The 24,514-nt window shown below is 49.6% G+C and overlaps 1 protein-coding gene across 1 annotated transcript in view; it reads right to left on the reverse strand.

Annotated features, from left to right (window-relative positions):
* Positions 1-387: 387 nt before the first annotated feature.
* LOC308151402 (Na(+)/H(+) exchange regulatory cofactor NHE-RF2) overlaps positions 388-24,514 on the reverse strand; it is a 31,953-nt gene continuing 7,826 nt past the window's right edge. The window contains exons 3-6 of the mRNA XM_080524265.1: positions 6,616-6,825; positions 1,413-1,566; positions 963-1,084; positions 388-586 (exon numbers count right to left, since the gene is read on the reverse strand). Coding sequence (XP_080380391.1) covers positions 428-586; positions 963-1,084; positions 1,413-1,566; positions 6,616-6,825 — 645 coding nt within the window. The 3' untranslated portion in view covers positions 388-427. The remainder of the gene's footprint in view (positions 587-962; positions 1,085-1,412; positions 1,567-6,615; positions 6,826-24,514) is intronic.

Raw genomic sequence — 24,514 nt, forward strand, 5'->3', positions numbered from 1 at the left:
CCATAGGCGGACTACTAACACTTGTTTATGGATGTTTAATATGTTTTAATACAAAAATAACTGCCTCCTCTCTCAATAGTAGTCCTGAGAGGAGGGGGGGGGGTATCTAGTAGAGGAGATGGTGGGGTGGTTAAGCCCTTGGGAGGAGGTGCGGGGGGGGGGTGGGTTACAGGGTGGTGAGAGGCATCAGAAGCTGTCGAATAGCTTGCATGTTGTACTCCGAACCTGCAGTGGTCTAAAGACTGTGTGTGTGTGTGTGTGGGGGGGGGGTGTATTCTTGGATCTTGATGTGAGGGGGGGGGGGCAGGGTATGAAAGGTCTCAGAGGTGACTGAAAAACAAGTCCTTCTTCCTTCCTCCGGTCTCTCTGGACTTTCCTCTCTAGGTGGGGGGTGGGTAGCGGGGGGCAGAGAGGCGAAGGAGAGTTTTCAGAAGTTGCTGAAGAGCTCGTGTTTTTTGGTCCAGTCCATCTGCGGCGCTCTTTTCTTGGCTCTCTTGGCGTGGGCTTTCTCCTTGGCCTCGGCCGCCGTGGGGCTCAGACGCAGGCCGATCTCCGCAAACGGGTCCAGAAGATGCCCCGCCTCGTCCTGCCACGTCCAGGGAGGGGAAGGAGACAAGAATGAATCTCTGAGGCGCATCACACACACACACACACACACACATATAGACACACACACACACACATATACACACATGCTCACACACACACACACACACACACACACATGCTCACACACACACACACACACACACACACATACACACGCATGCTCTCTCACACACACACACACACACACACACACACTCACACACACACACACACACACACACACTCACACACACTCACACACACACACACACACACACACACACACACACACACCACACACACACACACACACACACACACTCACACACTCATGCACGCACGCACATACGCACGCACATACAGTACACACAAACCTGGATGCTGCTGTTGTCTGGGCTGCTCAAGTCAGAGTGTGTAGACCTCATGGACTGAGTGGTAGAACTGCCGTTGATCCGTGGGCTGGGGGAGCCGTTGGATATGGACGGGCCGTCATAGTCTGTCAAAAGACGGGTCAGAATAATCACACTAAAACTAGATGAAATCTAAATACAGACACATGACTTTTATGGACTGAGCTATATGCTACTATTTTACGATTTTATGGAACATCATCACAGTTACAGGCAGTTAGACGTTTCTTTAGCAGGCAGACGACATCGTTACAACCATTTCAACAAGGACAAAAGAAGTAGTCACAACCGCAGACCACAAACTGCGTCATGATCATTGACGGAGCTGTACTGTCATTTTAGCATGACCGACCCGTACGTATACAGCCCTGGTGCAGCACAGACAGACAGACGTTGGCGGCTAGGTCCTCGTACCTCTGACGTGGCTGACATTGGGGGTGACGCCCATCTTCTTGAAGTGTTCGTCCGTGTCGGGGTCCACCACCAGCAGGGTGGTCTCGTCCCCTCCGTTCTTGATGAAGGCCACCACCTCCGCGTGGCGCATGCCCTCGATGTTCACCCCGTTCACCTGAACACGGGGACAAAGAGAGAGCTTGGTATGGCTTCCATACACGTGAATGTCCATGGCTCTAGGAGACTAGGACCTATCTGAGTCTGTGATTCTATAGTTGAAATAATGTGTTTTGGGCTTTTGACATTGTTTCAGTGTTGATCTGTGAGGTGAATTTGACAAGCACAAAAGTGAAAAGGCAGTCTGTATGAAGGACAAGAGTTGTCTCCACACACCACACTACAACTATCAACTGTTGCTCAAGTGGTGTTTGATCTCATGAAGTGTCAGTACCGACGTTGACCAGCAGGGGCTGCTAATTGATCAAATATGGCTTTCACAAAATTGGCAAGAGGCTTGAGGCTCTTGAGGCTCTTGCATACATGTCAGGGGACTTCTAATTAGTGAACATTGAAGAAATGAAAGGAAATACGGGAATACACTATCTTTACTTGCCAGTACATCTGCATGTTCTAGTTTAGAGCCCCCATTCACAACAATCCTAAACTATCTATACACTGTGTCAGGAGCTGTCTACATCAGCAGGCTGCTCCTTAACCAGTAGATGGCGCTATGCATCCAACTTGTATTTTCCACTGGGACCCAGTGGTGACAAAACCTGTGAGGTATCTGTCACAACACAGACAACTTTGTCTGAGGCCGTCTGTGGACAGTCTATTCTTTCTGCTTCCCGCACTAGAGTACGACATGAACCACCGAACCATCTGTCCCCTGCATTCTTACCATACCAATCTGTCACAGAGGAGAGGAAGACGGATATGGCCTCTCACTCTACACACTTTCAAACTCCTCCAACCCTTTTCTTTCTTATTACTTATTCCTTGCGTCCACTCACTCGTTCGGGTGGTAACTGTGGGTGTCAAAAGTATGAGAGGAGTTTGAAGGACAAAAAAAAAAACGCTTATGTGAGAGAGGGAGAAATACAGTCAGTAAAAACACATTCGCACGTTTTTTTAAAAATGAGACGTTGTGAGATGAGGAAACGTATGTATGTTCCAGCAGCTCTGCTCAGGCCTGGAAGGAAGGTGGCTTTGCACGGCGCTGCATTATCCCTAGGTGCACCATCAAATATTGATGCCTAGCCTCTGCTCTACCAATAGTGTGGGTTTCAGGTATCAGTGTCCTGCCGGGGGATTTCGTTTAAAATTCACTCTGCTTATGAAATGAGGCGAAGTAGGAGGTGAAACGGTCCTGGAAGCGCCCGGTCTATTACTAACACGTTCATAACTGTTAGCACGCATTATCCATGTCCAGAGAGAGAGAGAGAGAAAGAGAGAGAGAGAGAGAGTGACAGAGAGAGAAAGAGAGAGAGTGACAGAGAGAGAGAAAGAGAGAGAGAGAGAGAGAGAGAGAAAGAGGGAGGGAGAAAGAGAAAGGGAGGTGAGAGAGAGCTTAAAGAGAGAGAGAGAGAGAGAGAGAGAGAGAGAGAGAGGAAGAAGGAGATAGATAGATAGAATAATAGAGGAGATGGAGAGAGAGAGAGATAAAAAGAGACACACACGGAGAAGGGAAAAGAGCGTAAGACGTTAGAAGTGTATCAAGCGAACAAGCAAGAGAGAGCATAACAATGTGTGTGTGTATGTGTGGGAGAAAAAAGAGAGCGAGAAGGAAAAACGAGATATAAACAGATGGAAAACGAGAACAGCTGCTGACCACTCACTCGCCCTACTGGCGACAGCGAGAGGGGAAAGAAATCTCTCTCTCTCTCCTCTCTCCCTCCTCTCTCCCTCCATTACTGCAGGGTGTTAGAAGGCTGGCCAGAGTCAGAGACAGATTGGTGAGAGCCTCATCACAGGCACCAGAGCACAGGAGAACAAGTCGCTTTTGTGTCAGGGCAGGGGAGCAGGTGTTGTGTCATGTTTCATAGCCGTCCTATAACAATCCCATCACAACAATACAACCCACTCTGCTAATTAATAGTACAGCAGAGCTCACAGTTAGCCCTCAGACTGCCTACGCAAAACCTGTTCTCAGTAAGATTACGCATGCTGTGCATTCTTTTTTTCTTCTTTTGAAGGTAGCTTCCCACAATGCTCGTGGATCCTGGCATCGGTCCAAATGTTTGTTGACTTCGGTGTAGTAGTGAGTGTTTTTCGAGGCCAATTATGATGAAAATCGAGGCCAATTCTGATGAAGCATGGTTGTATAGCTGTGTGCTGTAGCCAGGTGCCCTGGTTCAGATGTTAGGTACAGTACACTGGGTTTCAACTGTGTTGTGGGGAGGTTGGGACACGGCTTTGCTTTATCGTGATGTGAACAACGAGGAGGTGGGTGGGATCATTTGACTGTTCTGAAATCACTGGCTCATTGTTCATGTAAATACACAGGGGGCTTCCCCTTGGCTGATGATAGCCATCATGCTATCAAAGGTGTGTGTGTGTGCGTGTGTTTGTTCCTAATTCTGTGTGTTTGAGGTAGTTGTTTTGTGGGCAGCGGCTGATGTCACCCCACGTCTGCCAAAAGACTCAGCACGCAACCTCACACTCATTACATCACAACGCTAAGTGATGAAACCGCCGTCCAAGCAGCAGCAGAGCGATGAACCACGGAGAGAAAGAGAGCGAGAGAGAACACGTCTCGGAGTGAGACGAAGATGAATGAAGGAGGGAGAGAGGGAAAGATGAATGAGCGAGGTAGAGAGAGAGAGAGAGAGAGAGATGAATGAGGGAGGTCGAGAGAGAAAGATGCTCGCCACCGAAGCGACGGAGACCTCTGTCATGGGTCCTCACCTCCCTAACGAGCTGCTGACAGACGACACAAGCGCCACCGTGACGCTTGATCAGCGACAGCCTCAATTCACCGTCCACAATAACACACACACACACACACACACACACACACACAGACACACACACACACAGACACACACACACACACACACACACACACACACATAATCAACCTGCAGCCACCCGAACCACCAGGGGGTCACGGACGCCAAACCCCCAGGGGCTCGGAGAAGCGTTCCGCAGCGACCTAGCCGCTTAGAGCTAATCTAGCTAGCACACCACAGCGTTAATACAAGGCTTGGCTGACCGTGGAACAGCCATGGGGAGCAGTTACTGTACAATCACACTCAGTGTTCACTAGAAAGCCCTCTCATTCTGCCCTGTCAAAACAAAAGCTTCACGCTTTACAACGCTGGCACTGGTAAGCCATTTGTACTGGAGAGAAGGCCAAGGCGCTCTCTCTCTCTGTGGGTTGTTATCGCGTGTTTAAATGCAGACATGATTGGATGTCAGGTCGCAGAGCCCGGAGACAGTGCTTAGAACTGCCGAAGAAGTACTTCCTGAGTATGAGGTAGTGTCTCTAGGGAGTGGAGATCAGTGTGTTTATGGTACCTACCCTGTATTCCCATTACTACAGTGTGTGTGTGTGTGTGTGTGTGTGTGTATGTGTGTGTGTGTATGTGTGTGTAGGTGTGTGTGCGTGTGTGTGTGTGTGTGTGTGGTCAGGGAAGGGTCTCTCTCTATAAACATAGGAACGTCTATTTATGGCCCCACAGAGGGACAGGGAGGTGCCTGCTATTGTCATCAACAGCCGCAGACTTCCCATACACTTCCCATACACTCTCACCGCTTTCCCTGGTGAACAGACAGACAGACGGACATCAAAGCCTCTCCTCTCTCTCTCATGTGATGCCACCTGAACCCCTCCAACAGGCTGGGTGAACCACGTGTTCTGTGGTTCTACCTCACCATAGCTTTGCCCTCTATGGCCCTCTATGGCCCTCTTGAGCGTGGTACAACTCTGTTCGGCCCTGCCTGACCTTTGTTTGACCCAGTTAGGATCTGATGTAGTGCTCTCTGGGGTTGGAGCTCATGGGAACGTGACTAAAATCCTGATTGAGGAGGTGATGCTCACACACACCAGGGATGAGCAATAGCCGGGGGTAAGAGAATGATGTGATGATGATGATGTACATACAGTATGTGTGTCTGTGTGTGTGTGTGTCTGTCTGTCTGTGTGTGTGTGTGTGTGTGTGTGTGTGTGTGTGTGTGTGTGTGTGGATGGGTGTCTGTGTGTGTGCGTGCACGACGTGTATGAGTTTGTGTGTGTGTGTGTGCGTGTGTGTGTGTGTGTGTGTGTGTGCATGCATGTGTGTGTATTTGTGCATGTGTGTGTGTTTATGTGTGTGTGCGAGTGTGATAGAGCACACACTACTGGCCTGACAGGCTACAGTATATCCATCAGTTGCTCTGTGTGTCGGAGGTCTGTGGTCAGCGTGGGTAGTCGAGCCGCTGGCGTATCACACGCCCCCGCAGACCCCTGCAACGAGCTCTGGGGGTCTGACACCAGTCACCTCACACCGACGTCTCACAAAATCATACATCCCTCCCCTCTCCTGCGCTCCCTCCCTCCCTCCCTCTCTCTCTCCCTCCCACACACTCATGTGCTTCTCCTGTGTCCGTCCGCTCACACGTTCTCCCCTGTCTCCTCCAATCAGACGGATGGATACAGTGACCTCTCTCTGCTAGCCTCTTCGCTATCTCCAGCTAAACAAAATGTGAAAAATGAGTCTGAGGTCCAGACCGTGTTATGGTTACAGAGGGGGTTAAAGCAGGCCCACGTGTGACCCTGCACACACCAACAGCTCTGATGGATGAGTCTGCTGCCACACACACGCTGATGAAGTCCCACCTGGATTCTATCACACACACACACACACACACACACACACACACACACACACACACACACACATCTTCGACCTATAAGCTATGGAATAGGGCAGGACCAGGGGAAACCCATAGGGAGATGAGGGGCCACTTGTGGGGGTACATACAAGTTCAATCACCCCTCACCCCCTCCTTTTTCTAGACAGTTTCCCATAAGCCCTGGTAACCCCCCGGCCTATCTCTGACCCCATGTGTCCACCATCACTTCATTAAGGCCCAACCATTACTCCAAATATACCTGATAGGAGACTTTCCTTCCCTCCCACCATCTCTAGTGTTTAAAAAAACACAAACCTCCCTATTGGTTCACAGCCTGCAAGACACCCCTGTCCCTCTCCCTCCCTCTCCCTCTCTCTCCCTCCCTCACCTCTATGAGCCTGTCCTGGGGTCTGAGTCCGGCGCGGTCGGCTGGTGATCCGATGTCCAGGGAGCGGATGTACTGGCCCGGCCTGGACTTCTCACTGTGCAGGTTGAAGCCGTAGCCCATGTCCACCCGCACCAGGTGGCACATCCGGGGGAACAGTTCTGACGGGTCCACTGGGCCTCTCGTCTGGGCCTGTGATTGGGCAAGGGCCTCCTGTAGAAACCAGAGATATACTACATCAGCAATCGTGTCATGTACAATCAACGTATACACTCACTGAACACCTACCTAGGAACACCTGTACACCTTCTCATTCATTCAGGTGGTGTAATGGTGTGGGGAATGTTTTCTTGGCAAACTTTGGGCCCGTTAATAGCAATCAATCATCGCTTGAATGCCACAGCCTATTTGAGTATTATTGCTGACCATGTGCATCCCTTCGTGGCCTCAATGTACCCATCTTCTAATGGCTACTTCCAGCATAATAATGCATCATGTCACAAAGCAAAAGTCGGAGTCATGAACATGACAATTGAGTTCAGTGTTCTTCAGTGGCCCTTCCCAGTCACCAGATCGGAATACAATAGAACACTTTTGGGATGTGGTAGAACGGGAGATTCACAGCTTGAAAGTGCACCTGAAAAATCTGCAGGAATTGCGTGATGCATGTCATCATGGACCAGAATCTCAAAGGAATGTTTCCAACATCTTGTGGAATCAATGCCACAAAGAATTGAGGCTGTTTTGAGAGCAAAGGGAGGCCCTACCCAGTATTAGTGTAGTGTGTTCCTAATAAAGTTTTCAGTGAGTGTATATATATATATATATACATATATATATATATATATATATATATATATATATATATATATATACTGTATATATAGATACATTTAGCAGACGCTTTTTTGACATTTTTTGACATTTAGCAGACGCTTTTATCCAAAGTGACTTACAACAAGTACATTTGTCTGTACGTAGTAAGTGAATCATCTATCATCTATCAAGTAAAACATATATATGCTCGGACCAGGGGCCATTAGGCGTCACAATGCTAGAAGAAGGAAGGAATACTTTTTCATTTTCATTTTAAAAATGTTTTAAACTTTAATTGTATTATTATTAACAGTAGAGTATCTGTATAGTGGGGTAGTGGGGGTGGAGAGGTCTTTAGGAGGGACAGGTCTTCAGTCTACGGGCTTCAGTCTACGGTGGAAGATACACAACATATATACACACGTATGCAGTATGTTATAGCCTAGTATCTATAGTATTTGCACACTATACTAATAGGGTTGAAATGTGTTCCCTGTCATTGTTCCCTGATCCACCATGTATTCTCTTATTTATGAGGGGATTAGAGAGAGTATTCAACTGTGAAGAGGGACTTAGTGAGTTATAGAGAGAGTGTGTTCGGCCTGCTGTCTACCAACCCAATGCTTGTAACCTTCTGCTTTCTTTCTATCTGCTTCCTCATCCACATTGTGCCATTAACTTATGAAATTAGGTCACGTGAGACCTGTTCGACGTATAGGGCAATCCTTTGTGACAGCTTATGACGGCTCCTGTCAAGGTAACAAAAGAGTTATAATACCACAGAAACAGGTGATCCTCATCTCCTACAGTAAGCTGCTATCAGTGGGGAATCATTCTGCATGCCGCGCCATGTTGTCTAACAGCCACCAGGTAGGTGTGGAAAACTGAACCACACACAAAGTGGATGAATTAAGTGAAAAAGCCAATCAACAACTATTGTTCCTCCTCCTGTGCCTTCTTCACACACACTGTGTCTGCTAGAAATCCATACACTGGGACTCAGTATAGGCATGAGAGAGATGGGAGAAGATTGGATGGAGTTCCCAGAGTATGGTCGACACTGACAAACTGTTAAATGTATTCTGAGGTTTAGGAGAGGACAGATCCATTGTAATACTTTCTCTCTCTCTTTTTCTCTCTCTCCCCCTCTCCGCCCCCCCCCCCCCCCCTCCTCTCCCCTTGATGCCTTGGGACTTCTGAGAAGAGGTTATTGACCATGTGTTCCTTAGCAACAACACTAAATCACATTAGACATACGCCCGTGAAAAAAAGAACCCCAAAACATGAAACATGGCCCATTTCATGCACACAATTCCTTAAACCAACAGTGATCCGTGCAGACTGCCCTGAGAAAATCAGACAGGCAGGCCAGGTCCAGGGTTTTTCCGAGCACAATGGAATGATTCAGCCCTGTTTCATTGGGATTAATCCCAGTCCACGCAGGGGAGGAAGTGTCCGCCGGGCTGGAGGGAAAGGGGAGGGGCCTCCCAGAGAGGTCACCTAGCTATTAGCACCCTGGGATCTGTTCTGGATCCAGACAGAGAGAGAGAGAGGGAGGGAGGGAGAGGGGGAGGGAGGGAGGGCGAGGGAGCGGTTGAGGGAAGGGGGAGATTGAGAGAGAGAGAGAAAAGGGGGGTGGGAGAAAGAGAGGGAGAGAAAGCGCTGGAAAGGCTGAGAGTAAGATAAACACTAGGAACAGCACAGCTGGTAGACATTAGTGAGGGGAGACGGACGTCTCCGCCAATCCAACCTCTGACTGCCTCTAAATGCTTGTCCACACTCTAATCACCCCCTGTCGTGTGTGTGCCATCCCTGTGTGTGTGTGTGTGTGTGTGTGTGTGTGTGTGTGTATGTGTGTGTATCTATGTGTGTATGTGTCTTGAGTGTGTGTGTGTGTGTGTGTGTGTGTGTGTGTATGTGTGTGTGTCTTGAGTGTGTGTGTGTGTGTGTATGTGTGTGTTGAGTGTGTGTGTGTGTGTGTGTGTGTGTGTGTGTGTGTGTGTGTGTATGTGTGTGTGTGTGTACCACTCTCTCTCCGTGCCAAAGCCCCTTCAGGTCTCATTTAGCCAATCGTGAGGGTCCTAGTCTACGGCGGTGCAGTGGAGTGGGAGAGATCTTATTAAAGAGTGGCGATTGGTTCAGGCTCAAGGAGCAACTTGGAAGGCATACCAGGAGCTGTCTCTCCAAGTCACTCTCCCTGTCTTTCCCCAGTACTAAGGGCAATATAAAAGATGGATACTAATAATAAGATGGATACAAATGAATACACTAGCCGTATCATATTACATATCACCAGGCTATGTTGTGCATACAATACAAGCAGTATGGAAACACTTGGTATCACTGTATCCTTCTGCAGGTATTCTTGACTCTCACTCTCGTGACGTGTGCGGTGGTGGGACTGGTTGGGTGAGGTTCCAGCCATCAGAGACAGAGGAACACTTAAATCACAGATACCAAATAGTCTCCAGGCGGATTTCCTTCTTCTGGCAACGTGTGTATGATTGGGAACCAACTAGGCCTAAAATAAGAGGTATTTCCTTAGATGAATGAGGTGTCTGGAGGTGTGTAAAGCCAGTGAGCGTGTGGTAACTCCGTTTCCTATGAGACAAGCTCTCTCTCAGGTGGAAGCAGTCCTCTTGGTGAAGAAAAGATGGAACAATCCACCTCTGTTGCAGCGCACATAGACTTGCACTGATCCATGAGCTGGAGGGGTGGATGGATTTGCTCTGTCACGAGTCTGCGGTTTTTAAATATTTTGATGGGGGAACAGAGAAAATGAAGTCTGCTTTTTTCCCCCTTTGTCAGCAAACTAGCCTATAATCAGGAAATCACTTCTGGGTAAAACTGGATCTATGTTTTGGAAAACAGAGCGTCCTGTTTGGGAAGAGAAACAGCAGGCCTCATACAGAATTCCTTGTTTATCTCCTATTCCATGTGTAAGCTACTGTTTTGCTCCGAACAAGGCCGTCGGAAAGTCCTGGCATAAATCACGATGATTCCTATAGGGGAAACCAATACGAAATCTTTTTTTTCCATGATATCCACACCCACTCTACTGTACTGCCTGTCGCCCACCCCCTCCACTCCCTCCACTCCCTCCACTCCCCTGGACCCCCCACAGCTGACCCACCCTTTCCCAATGGCACTGCTTTGTTTACATGGAACGGATGGTCTGTCAATGGACGGGTGCCAGGACACGCATTCCTTAAATTTCCTGTCACAATCAGCCATTGTGCTGTCTGTCTCCATGTCCACGCCTCTCCATACATATCGATGTGATATAGCTTGCGCCTGCCTGGGTGTGTGTTTGTGTGCGGTGGTATGTGAACGAGTGTATGAGCACGTGTCAGTTTGTGGACATAGTGTTTATGTGTGTGTGTGTGTGTGTGTGTGTTTTGTCGATTGCGACCACTGGCTGTGGCGTTTGAGGTTGACGAAATGAGATCAGCCACTGTTAAATTATTCACCAATAGACTGCTGGAATAGCTGGATCATGACCGGCTGTTAACCCTTTCACAGCCAGGGATCAGTGACTCTCTGTCTGGCAGTACTGCAGTGAATGTGTGTTTGTGTGTGTGTTTGTGTGTGTGTTTGTGTGTGTGTGTGTGTGTGTGTGTGTGTGTTTGTGTGTGTGTTTGTGTGTTTGTTTGTGTGTGTGTGTGTGTGTGTGTGTGTGTGTTTGTCTGTGTGTGTCTTTGTGTGTGTGTGTGTGTGTGTGTGTGTGTGGTGAGGGGTGGGGTGCTTTTGTGGTTAGGGGAATCCCTAATCATCTATGTGCTTGTGCATAATTGTCATCTTTGTATTCATTCGTGTGCTTTCCGTAGGGGATGAATGCAAACTCAATATCTCCCTTCTTCTTGGTGAGAGGATCGAGTGTCCTTTGAGCCCCTAAGTGTGTGCAGTAGACCCTAGACAACCAGGCACGTGAGGGATGGTCAAAGTTCCCGGTTGTACCGCCAAACTTGTCGATGTCGTCTTCATGGAGAATATTCCTATTGGCTGTCTGTGGAAGTGAAACACTATGGTGAAACGACATGAGGGTTAGTAGAAGAGGCACACGGGATGTTTGCTGATGTGGTGATTATTCCACATCATTGTCATGGAAAACCAACATGGGCTGTCTGATCTGTCATGCCTGGGTCTAATCAGGGCATGAGTTCAAAGAGTTTCCAAAAGCATGCACAGACCACAAGGCATTTCATGTGAAAAAGGGCTGCATTGTCATCTGCAAGGTACGAATTTGAACGATGAGAGTCGTATTAATGAGACGCTGTGAGGTGGTTAACAAAAACGGCACGTGTAACTAGAACGTTTCGGTGTTGTCATCACTCCTCAGCGGTCCTAACCTCAAAACAGCAAAACACGACGTGTGTCTGTCTGTTTTGGTCTGTCTGTCTGTCTGACACACAGCTGCGCCAGTGTTGATCAATCTCAGAGGAGAGCTGGCCCAAGCACACACAGTGGGGGGAGAAGGGGGGGTGGGGGGGGGGGGATGGGGAAGAGGAAACTGGCACAGAGAGACACAAAAACAGAGAGTGGAAAGAAAGAGAGAGAGTAGAGAGAGAACGAGAGAAGAGAGAGACAGATTGGGGGGGTGGGGGGTAGAAAAGGGCAACAAATGGGATGGAGACAGCAAGTGACACAGAGAGAAAGAGAGGGAGAGAGGGAGAAAGAGAGTCAGACAGATAGAGAGAGAGAGAGGGGGAGAATGAGACAGGGAAGATAATCCGTCAGAGGAGGAGAGAGGGAGAGGGAAAGAAAGAGTAGAGAGAGGGAGAAGGAGGGGGTCAGCCCAATGGCTTTGTGGCAAATAGCTTTTCCCCATCTACGCACAATCCCCATAGTGACTGAGACAGCGGTGCGTCTGGGCTGCTCCACAGGCTGTGGCACCATGATGCATGCTGGGCTGTGTTAGCCTCCTTCTCTGCCTTATCGTCAGGGGAGAGGCCTGACGTGCCTCGCACTGACCTCCAGCCTACGTGCTGCTATAACCCGCTGTTTCACTGTTTCCTGAGTCCACAACTCACACAGCTCAGTGACAGAGATGGAGGGGGGATGGAGAAGATAGGGGAGAGGGGTGGGGAGAGAGAGAGAGAGAAAGAAAGAAAGAGAGAGAAGGCAGGGGGGGGGGAAGAAGGCACAGAGAGGGTGAGATCAAGACAAGGAGGAAGAGAGAAAGAGAGAGAGAGAGAGAGAAGTAGATAGGCACAGAGAGGGTAAGATCAAGGCAAGGGAGGAACGGAAAGACAGAGAGAGAGAGAGAGAGAGAGAGAGAGAGAGAGAGAGAGAGGGAGGAGGAGGAAAGGGAAAGAGGAAGAGCACTGAGTGTTTTGAGCCTGAGATGAAAAAGGACACAGTTGATGACCTCCCTCTGAACTCCTTATCAGGCTGCCTATAGAGGGACGAGGCCGCTGAGTACAGAACACAACACTCTGCTGTACCACGCTAACAGGCTTATCGTAGATCTGAAAGAATCAGATGGGTATAAGCAATACAGTGGCTACTCCACCTAGCCCAAGAGAGGATATTAGGTGAAGAGCTACTGTACTATCATTTATCTTACACCCATTTAATCCTCTCAGATCTCAGAACCTCAGAGAAATCGACATAGAGTAGGGGTAATGGCTAGGGCTTGATTTTAGACTGGGGAATCCTAACCCAAGGCCTAGACCTAGCAGTGTCAGGTCTAGTCTACCAGGCCTCAGCAATGGAACATCAGAGCACCCTGACAAAGACATACAAGTGCAGATGATCGCCATTTTGTTTCCACCTCCCCTCCATAACGTGTGATATACGGATCCCCCACCTCTGTTTTTCCTCCTGTCTGACAGAGAGAGAGAGAGAGAGAGAGAGAGAGAGAGAGAGAGAGAGAGAGAGAGAGAGAGAGAGAGAGGGAGAGAGAGAGAGACAGAGAGAAAGAGAGAGAGAGAGAGAGAGACAGAGAGAGAGAGAGACAGAGAGAGAGAGAGAGAGAGAGAGAGAGAGAGAGAGAGAGAGAATGAGAGAGAGAGAGAGAGAGATCACCAGCTGTCAGCTGTACACCCTGGGACTGGATTCAGTGTTGCTGTTTCCTCTGCTCACTACACTCATCATCATCCATCTATATTATGTGTGTGTGTGTGCGTCTCCTTGTGAACCTCTTGATGCTCATTGTTTCATTGTGACATGTGTTTAACAATGTGGTTTCCTTGGAACCGGGTCTGAAGACTCTTGGAGGCTGTAATGGGTTTTCTCTATGAAAACAATCTCTTACAGTCGTTGTCATGGTGTTATGTTGTGAACACATTGTCAATTTATTTTATTTTGTCATTTACAGATCTGATCTATTTGCAACGCAAAAAAAGGGTTTTACATGTATTGCTGGCAGGGAAATAGTGTTTGTACATAACAGGTTTCCTGGTGTCTTACAGTAACTGTACTGTCTGATTGGATTTGACTTTAATCACCTCCAGGGCCAAAAGTAAAGCATTTCAATCCCTGTAATCAACGGAGAAATGTTGGCTACGGCGGTAGATAAATGCCTGTTATGTTCTATGGCCAAACTGCCGCTGAGCACAACACATCAACAAATGAATAAAACTGATATGGGAGTGCCAATCACACACACACACACACACACACACACACACACACACACACACACACACACACACACACACACACACACACACACACACACACACACCCCCACCCACCCACCCACACATACTCAGACAAATACAACAGTAACAACTAACAGTAACAACTTCACAAAAACACTAACACTAGCCTGGGCCAGAGATACAGTATGTTCATAACAAAAGCCTAAATGTTGTAAATACAGTATGTGTGTCTAAACCCAGTTGGAGTACAGTGTGGGCCAATGTGTAAGCTTGGCCAGATAGGCCAACAGACATAGCCTATACACAGTTGGCAGCACATCTTGGTCCCGTCAAAGCTGTCCCCTGTTCAGCTTTCAAAGGGGCCAAATCCCCACTGAGCCGTGAGACCGCCTGCTATAGCACAACAACAAACCCATCGCGCTGACGACAATAGAAATCACCAAAGCATCACACACGCTATTTAACCAGCTCGTTAACTCCAGGCCAACCCCAGCTTGTTGATTTTCTATGACACGGCTCTACGGTCGGATTATCTGAGAGAAATGAGGGGCAGGGGTAGGGGGCAGTTCTAAACGAGGGGCAGGGGTAGGGGGCAGTTCTAAACGAGGGGCAGGGGTAGGGGGCAGTTCTAAACGAGGGGCAGGGGTAGGGGGCAGGTCTATTTGGCCAGTCACTGAATTGAAATATCCCTGTTAGACACTAACGGCACATTTTCAATGGCTAAAATTGAGTTTAAACAACGTAAAACCATCAAGTGTGTATTGTGCAGCAGGCCTTAATTATCCACCCAACTCCTACTGCGCCCTCTCCTTCATCCTCTCTCCTTCATCCTCTCTCCTTCATCCTCTCTTCTTCCCTCCTCTCTCCTTCATCCTCTCTCCTTCATCCTCTCTCCTTCATCCTCTCTTCTTCCCTCCTCTCTCCTTCATCCTCTCTCCTTCATCCTCTCTCCTTCATCCTCTCTTCTTCCCTCCTCTCTCCTTCATCCTCTCTCCTTCATCCTCTCTCCTTCATCCTCTCTCCTTCATCCTCTCTTCTTCCCTCCTCTCTCCTTCTTCCTCTCTCCTTCATCCTCTCTCCTTCATCCTCTCTTCTTCCCTCCTCTCTCCTTCATCCTCTCTCCTTCATCCTCTCTCCTTCATCCTCTCTCCTTCATCCTCTCTCCTTCCCTCCTCTCTCCTTCATCCTCTCTCCTTCATCCTCTCTCCTTCATCCTCTCTTCTTCCCTCCTCTCTCCTTCATCCTCTCTCCATCATCCTCTCTTCTTCATCCTCTCTCCTTCATCCTCTCTTCTTCCCTCCTCTCTCCTTCATCCTCTCTCCTTCATCCTCTCTTCTTCCCTCCTCTCTCCTTCATCCTCTCTCCTTCATCCTCTCTTCTTCCCTCCTCTCTCCTTCATCCTCTCTTCTTCATCCTCTCTCCTTCATCCTCTCTCCTTCATCCTCTCTCCATCATCCTCTCTCCTTCATCCTCTCTTCTTCCCTCCTCTCTCCTTCATCCTCTCTCCATCATCCTCTCTTCTTCATCCTCTCTCCTTCATCCTCTCTTCTTCCCTCCTCTCTCCTTCATCCTCTCTCCTTCATCCTCTCTCCTTCATCCTCTCTCCTTCTTCCTCCTCTCTCTTTCATTCTCTCTCCTTCATCCTCTCTCCTTCATCCTCTCTTCTTCATCCTCTCTCCTTCATCCTCTCTTCTTCCCTCCTCTCTCCTTCATCCTCTCTCCTTCATCCTCTCTCCTTCTTCCTCCCTCCTTCATCCTCTCTTCTTCCCTCCTCTCTCCTTCATCCTCTCTCCTTCATCCTCTCTCCATCCTCTCTCCTTCATCCTCTCTCCTTCATCCTCTCTCCTTCATCCTCTCTCCTTCATCCTCTCTTCTTCCCTCCTCTCTCCTTCATCCTCTCTCCTTCATCCTCTCTTCTTCCCTCCTCTCTCCTTCATCCTCTCTCCTTCATCCTCTCTCCATCCTCTCTTCTTCCCTCCTCTCTCCTTCATTCTCTCTCCTTCATCCTCTCTCCTTCATCCTTTCTCCTTCATCCTCTCTTCTTCCCTCCTTTCCTTCTCGCTCTCCCCAGGTGCCAGTGCTTGTCATCTGGTCTGAGTTATCCTTACATTCTCAACCCATGCTGAACACAGCCCTCAGAAATCCCCCTGGCAGACAACCAGGAAGACTAACCCATGACCAATCACAACCAGGAGGACCCACGCTTCACCTGGTGATTAATCAGTCCATCAAATACTGTTTGTATAGAGCTTTAAAAGAAGAAAAAAAAAACCGCTGTGAACATAAGGCCTCCCATGTCAGACTCCTCCATTTAAATCTGGTGAATTTCTGTGAATTTCACCAGCAATTCTCTAATGACTGCTTCAAATGGAGACAGGGGATTTTAACCTGATTGCATAAAATGAAAACATTAGCTTAGTTTTCCATGCTAGCATTTCATACTGCTCACCTGCCAAATTCTGGCATAGAAAACGTCTTCAGCTAACTCTATGTATTCTTTTCGTGCGATGCGTCCAAATCAGTTTGTAAACAAGATCCTTGGTGGAGGAGGAGGGTGGGTCATCATGAACTCAGGTGGAGTATACAGCATTCCTGTGGAATTTCGGAATGTCTCAACCACCGATCACCGGCGTACAGTAGACATCAGTGACACGAAGGAATGTAAACCAGCTTACTTCCAAGAAGCCGTCATTGAACGACAGCAACAGGCTTGTATGGAGGTCTTTGCATAACCAAGGGGTTAACTGACAAACACACCAAAGCCCACTTCAGCAACGGCGACATGATCTGACTATGTAATCAGTGACTAACATATTGTGTCATCCTCCAGTCCTAAACCACTTCATGAGGTTGACACAGCAAACACACACACACACAGTACTCAAGTTGTAAAAGAAAATCAGGGGGTGGATTTTATCATATGGGGACAATTTTAGCATTCCCACAGCGTCAGTGACTTCAGTGTCAGTGACTTGGTAAAAATGTCATTGCATGTGTGCGTGCCCCCTCGCCCACAGTATTTTACTCAATACGCGCAAAACTAAATGTTGAAATAGCAGTAATACCACGTTCATTGATAAAATGACATAAGGGATGGAAATGGGGGATGGCAGTTTTAGAGGGGGGATGATTTTGACAGTTTTTATTTTCATCCCCCCTCAACTCGAGTGCTGCACAGCACACACACACACACACACACACACACACACACACACACACACACACACACACGCCTGTGAGTTCCAGCGACCATACATCAGCCTTGTTTTCCATGAGGACATACAGTCTAATAGGTCTGAGTATGTACAGTGCTGTGGAATATTAAACTTTGGCTTCTCTTTAGATCACTACCGTATGACCAGGAGTGAACAGAAAGCAGATGGATTGGGTAGACTGGTCCTGTCTGACATTTCTCTTCTGTACTTCCTCCAGCAGAGTGAAGTATCCAGACAGCTGGCTTCGTTAGACCTCTCCCCTATATCTATTGCCACCTGTATTCTGTCTGTCTTTCTGTCTACCTGTCACTCTCCATATCTTTCACTCACTTTATCTCTTATTTCAATTTTTCTTGGCTCTTACTTCCCCATCGGTCCTTCTACTGTATCTCCTTTCCCTCTCTTTCTCTTTCCAACTACAGCAGCCCCCCCCCCCCTCTCTCTCTGTGCCAATGTACTGAAGTAGCAATTCAGAGTGATGACCCAGGACCACACCCATGTTATCAGTGTGGAGCAGACAGCCCTCTGCAGGGTCCTGTTGGCTCAGTAGGGGGTGAGGGCGGAGCGAAGGGACTAGGCTGGGCCCCCTGAAGGGCGATGGGGGAACACGTGACCTCACAGGGACACAAACACACCCTCGGAGGCCCCCCGGTGACGACATGGGCCCGATGGCTGACGTAGCAGGGATAGGAACGCTGGTGTGTGTGTGTGTGTGTGTGTGTGTGTGTGTGTGTGTGTGTGGGTGGGTGGGTGTGTGTGTGGGTGGGTGTATGTGTGTGTTGTGTAAGAGAAGAGAGCTCCATGGCCCCCCTGGCAGGAAACATGAGAGGCCCAACAGGATGTACAGTGATGGGAGCCGAGAGGGAAGTGGAAAGAGGGAACGAGAAAGAAAGAAAGAAAGAAAGAAAGAAAGGAGGAAGGAAAGAAATAAAAAGGGGAGATCTACCCCACCAAGCTGTAACCCCAAATTGCGACTCATTGCATTAATTCAGACAAGATCATCATCTAGCCATGGTTTGATTTTCAGCAAATGATTACATTCTCTCACAGTTGTATTGCGCGCCAAGAATGTCAGCCCTTCTGAAACCCTAAAAGCATGTTGAATCCATTAGATTGAATTCCTCTCTACTTACGCCATGCCCTCCCATCCACATTGCATTGTGACCTACTACAGTAGTACATGTAATTCATGCATGTCACCTTAATGCTTCACTCATTCAGGAGCGCCAATCCAGAGTTTGGGAAGCATTGGTGTGTCCCTGGCTTTCCCACTGAACCACAGGGACCCACAACCACATTCCCACTGATCCACAGGGATCCACAACCACATTCCCATCGATCCTGGTCAACTCCCAGAGACTGAGGGAGGGATGATCTTCCAATAGGCCCCATATGTGGGCGGGGACAGGCACGCAGAGAAACTGATCCAAGATCAGAACCCTAATAAAATGTGTGTGTGTGTAGGTCAGTATGCAGCTGCAAGTGAGGATGCCGGGGACTAGGATACCGTGGGGATGGAAGTTTAAGGGGAGTGGGACTATGTAATGAGAGGGGGTGGAAGAGCAGGAACAACAAATTAGCCAGGTGTCGGTGGCCTACGTGTTTCTAGTCACAGAGCACACATCTGCTGAGGGTGATTGTGGGAAATTGTGGGAAATTGAGTGCTTGTGGAGCCAGGGAAAGGTGCTTGAGTGAAGGTATGTCATATCGGAGTGTCTATAGAGGGGAGTGCCCAACCACCTCTACTATTGAACACATCTCAGCTCTTTGTCAGCTCTCTACAGAACCCCTCTCTCCCCCCGTTCCCTCTCTCTTTCGCTGATAAGCCGTTTTTTTATTCCAAGCCCCTTTCATGACGCATGGAAACGCTGTACAACAATATTTCGTCTCTCTGTCTCTTTCTCTTGTTCTCTCTCTCTCTCTCTCTCTCTCTCTCTCTCACACGCACACACACACAATACACACACACACATATGCTCTCTCCTTCTTCTGAGTGGGCAGTGTATTGATTCTCTCTCTGCTTAGAGCCTAGCCTACGCTGGGACCTGATTTCTGAGAGCTCCACTAAGACCACCGCCACCACCAGTACCTCCACCACCACCTCCACCACCACCAGCACCTCCACCACCACCACCATCATCACCACCACCTCCACCACCAGTACCTCCACCACCACCTCCACCGCCACCACCTCCACCACCATCTCCACCAGCACCGCCACCACCACCACCACCACCACTACCACCACCTCGAGCACCACCACTACCACCACCTCGAGCACCACCAGGACCTCCACCACCACCACCACCACCACCACCACCAGCACCTCCACCACCACCACCACCACCACTACCACCACCTCGAGCACCACCACTACCACCACCTCGAGCACCACCAGGACCTCCACCACCACCACCTCCACCACCACCACCACCACCACCTCCACCACCACCACCACCACCTCCACCACCACCACCTCCACCACCACCACCACCACCACCACCACCACCACCACCTCCACCACCACCACCACCAGCACCTCCGCCACCTCCACCACCACCACCACCACCACCACTTCCAACACCACCACCCCCACCATCACCACCACCACCACCACCACCTCCACCACCACCACCAGCATCACCATCACCAGCACCACCACCACCACCACCACCTCCACCACCACCACCAGCATCACCATCACCAGCACCACCACCACCACCACCACCTCCACCACCACCACCACCTCCACCACCACCACCTCCACCACCACCACCACCACCACCACCACCTCCACCACCACCACCACCACCACCTCCACCACCACCACCACCACCAGCACCTCCGCCACCTCCACCACCACCACCACTTCCAACACCACCACCACCACCACCATCACCACCACCACCACCACCACCACCTCCACCACCACCACCAGCATCACCACCACCAGCATCACCATCACCACCACCTCCACCACCACCACCACCATCACCACCACCATCACCTCCACCACCTCCACCACCACCACCACCATCACCACCACCATCACCTCCACCACCACCACCAGCATCACCATCACCAGCACCACCACCACCACCACCACCACCTCCACCACCACCACCACCACCACCACCACCACCACCTCCACCACCACCACCACCACCTCCACCACCACCAGCACCACCACCACCACCACCACCTCCACCACCACCACCTCCACCACCACCACCAGCACCACCACCACCACCACCACCTCCACCACCACCACCAGCACCACCACCACCACCACCACCTCCACCACCACCACCACCACCTCCACCACCACCACCACCACCACCTCCACCACCACCACCACCACCACCTCCACCACCTCCACCACCACCACCTCCACCACCACCACCAGCATCACCATCACCAGCATCACCATCACCACCACCACCACCACCACCTCCACCACCGTTGTACCAGAGGGCCAGAGAACCAGAGACCCTGGCTAAAAGGTACACTGTAGCCCAGAGACCAGTCTCTTCTCCAGACTCAGGCCTACGGAGGACCTGTGTATAACAGCCATATCACTGGAAGAACTGCACTGACGTGATGCGTGTAGGACCAAAATAGAGCTGGAGTGATTTAGACCAATCACAACACGCCGAAGCCCACGGAGCAGGAGTGAACTGAGGTTGCTGAGGGAAATGTTCTCCGACGTTACGTAACGTTGCAGTCCACAGAAAACCACCGAAAGCGTTCAGTGTTCCGGTCTGTTCCGGGTTAACGGGGGGAACGACCCCAGTGTTGACCATGCAGTCAGGCCTGTGTCAGATAAGATAAGAGACGGACACACATGCCTGTTTTCAGACACGCATTCCCCACCGGGCCAAATTCCACCCACACTCCCCCCTCAACCTCAACCCCCCCACCGACCCCCAACAAACGACCCCCCAATACCCCACACACACACATTCCTCAGACCCCCCCCCCCCCCCCCCGCCGACTCCCCTGTCTAGGTCCACACTCAAGACCCCCACATCTGGACACAACACAGCTGGCGTTTGGTGCAGAGAGGAGTGGAGGAGGGGTACTGCTCTAGGATTAGAAAAAACACTGAGTTACTGTGACTAATACAAATTTGATCACAAAAAAAACCAAAAGCCCCACTGAGTTACTTACGAGGCTCTATGTGCTGATGATTTGAAATGACTCATCCTTCCCGCTGTCTACACATGCTGGAGTCTACTATAAGCAATACTACCCCGTATAATACAACATTATTCGCTTAATGTATAAAACCATATATAAATACTGTAGTGTATTATGTCCGTGTGCTGGACGTATATACAGTACATCTGCTCTCTATGGTCTTTTAATCTGCTCTTGGATGAGACAGGGACTGAGACTGAATGGAGCCAACACAGTTATGGGTGAGAGCAGTGTTCCAGAGGCTGGGTCAGTGAATAGGTGTAGTGACAGCCTTCAGACCAGACAGGGGGTCCAGCGCTGGGACCCTGCTGTCAGCAGAGAGGCTCCAGAGGACTCCTGTACTGTGTTCCTCCGTAGTGGAGCCGACATGCCACATCTTTTCCCAATTACCAGGAGGCCTAACGTGAGAAACAAGAGTCCCAGAGACACACAGGGAAGAGCCAGATGACCAGAAGGCTTCCACAGAGAACACCGCCTGCTATGACATAAGGACCAAATAACCTATAAACCGCCAGTTTCATCAAAACAACAATCTACGAGACAAGACCAAAACAACAGATGAGAAACGTGGGTGGAGGAAACGAGACATTTGAGTACCAGAAAACCAGAAAACATTTGAGGACCAGAAAACATTTGAGGACCAGAAAACCTTGTCGGGCTGTGATATCAGAGAGACCTGTGTGTGTGTGTGTGTGTGTGTGTGTGTGTGTGTGTGTGTGTGTGTGTGTGTGTGTGTGTGTGAGTGTGTGTGTGTATTTGTGTTACTCTTCATTACAATGTGTTTCTCTCTTTAAGGATGCGTTCATATTGCTGTTCCATCAGTCATAAGCCTCCATATCTATTGTAGATCTCACCCAAGGACCTCTCCTCCAACACAACTCTTTCTCTCGCTCACCACCCTTTCTCTGTCTGTTTCTATTTCTCTCCCTCTGCACCCCCCCTCCCCCCCATCCCACTCTTCTTACCCCCCCCCCTCCCTCTCTTTCTCTCTCAGATCCAGGAGCTGTATCTGTGTTTACACAATCTCAACCTCTGAACCTGACTCTGACCCTGACAACATGCTCACTCAATCTATTTTCCCACGCAGATTCGCTTTCACCTCTATACCACCCCTTCTGAGGACTGAGGCCATCACATGAATATGTAGCAAATTCACATCTCTAGCACTTCACTGCTTTATCGAGCAGCTCTATGTCATACACATAGTCATTTATTGTAGCCTGTATGTTGTTTAGTCTCATTTGGTCAAGTTTAGTCTCTGTTGGCGTTTAGATGACCTCACCACCTGTGACAGACACACACGCTCGCACGCACACACACACACACGCACACACACACACACACACACACACACAACACACACACACACACACACACACACACACACACACATACACACGTACACACACACACACATACACCTCAACCTTGTTGTTTAAACAGATGCGTGGGTTGGAGGTAGACCAGATGTTTTCTGTAGGGTGCTCCTAAACCCTAAACATGATGTAAGGGGGAGGAAAACAAAAGTTGTTTGGGGAGTCTCACGCTCCAGGAAGAACATCTAAACCCACATGGAAGTAGGTTAAGCCCACCCAACCCCTGTTCCGGAACACGCACTTCTCAGACTTCAGGGATGTCTACACAGGTTTATGGGATAAACATAAGTGCAATCCAAACATGCTTCACCTAACAGGAATAATGTCATTGTTCATGCGTCCCAGAACGCCCGGTTATAGCTTGTGACTGGATAAGGCCATGTGAGTTTACATGTGTGTGTTTAACTAGTGTACTGTTGGTGGTACAGAGCTTAGTAACATTTCTGTACTGAGAAACACATGGTAGTATGGTAGCAGGTTAGGAGACATCAAGGCACAGCCTCATATCCAGAGTAACCGATAGACTGTGTGTGTGTGTGTGTGTGTGTGTGTGTGTGTGTGTGTGTGTGCGTGGTGTGCATGTGTGTGTGCACAGGTGTGTGTGTGTGTGTGTGTGTGTGTGTGTGTGCGTGGTGTGCATGTGTGTGTGCACAGGTGTGTGTGTGTGTGTGTGTGTGTGTGTGCGTGGTGTGCATGTGTGTGTGTGTGTGTGCGTGTGTGTGGTTTGTGTGTGCACAGGTGTGTGTGTGTGTGTCTGTGTGTGCATGTGTGTGTGCGCATGTGTGTGCGTGCCCATGCACTTCCACATACACGCACGTCAAACCCACAACCACTTGCCTTCACCATACCCATACAGCAGCAGCTGTTCTCGGTGTATTCCCCTCTACGTCAATGCTCAGGGAGTGTTCATGTGACAGCGAGGGGTTTTTAAAGAACAGCAACAACAACAAAAACTCACTTTGTTGAGAGGCAAGCAACCCAGCTGTGGGCGTAATGGCTTCAGAACCAGAACCAGAACCAATGAAAGAAAGGGCGGGGGGGGGGGCGTCCGAGGGCACAATAGGTTGCGCAAACAAGCTCCCACTTTTCGAAACAACCTTACCCGCAGCAGGGCAGAAAACAAATGTCCCTTCACTTCGACAGCAGTGGGGGAAAAATAGCCACATCAATCCCAAAACATGGTTGACCCCGTCCTGCCTCCTCTGACAGCAGTGACAAAGAATGTCGTGAGTGCAGAGACGTTTGTCATGAGTGTCAGTCTGGGCTGTCTTCCAGGCTCTTCTCTCTTTCCTCCTCACTCTCTTTCTCTGCTTCACTCTCTCTCTCTCGCTCTCTCGCTCTCTCGCCCCCTCCCTCTCTCCCTCTCTCTTCTCCTCCTTTTGGGTCCCTTCCCCGTCAGGTTTTTGCCTTTGGTTTTCCAGACGTGGTCTTAGCAGTAGGAGGGTTCGGGCTAACAGGCTGTGGTTAATACGCAGATGTAGGGATGTTAAGAGCTGTTTGTGTAACAGAGTCTACTATACAAGCATGGAGGTCCGTCAACCTGGATTCACATGACTGTCCCCCCCTCCCCTGCCCCCCACCTACATGGACATGGACTAGTGCTCATAAGGCCAACAAAAACCCACCAAAACCCACACATACTCACACCCACATGCACAAGTGAGTCATGAGATCTGCCTTACAACACCTA

Source organism: Nansenia antarctica (assembly GCF_963989245.1).
Source record: "Nansenia antarctica genome assembly, chromosome: 2".
Taxonomy (NCBI): Eukaryota; Metazoa; Chordata; class Actinopteri; order Argentiniformes; family Microstomatidae; genus Nansenia; species Nansenia antarctica.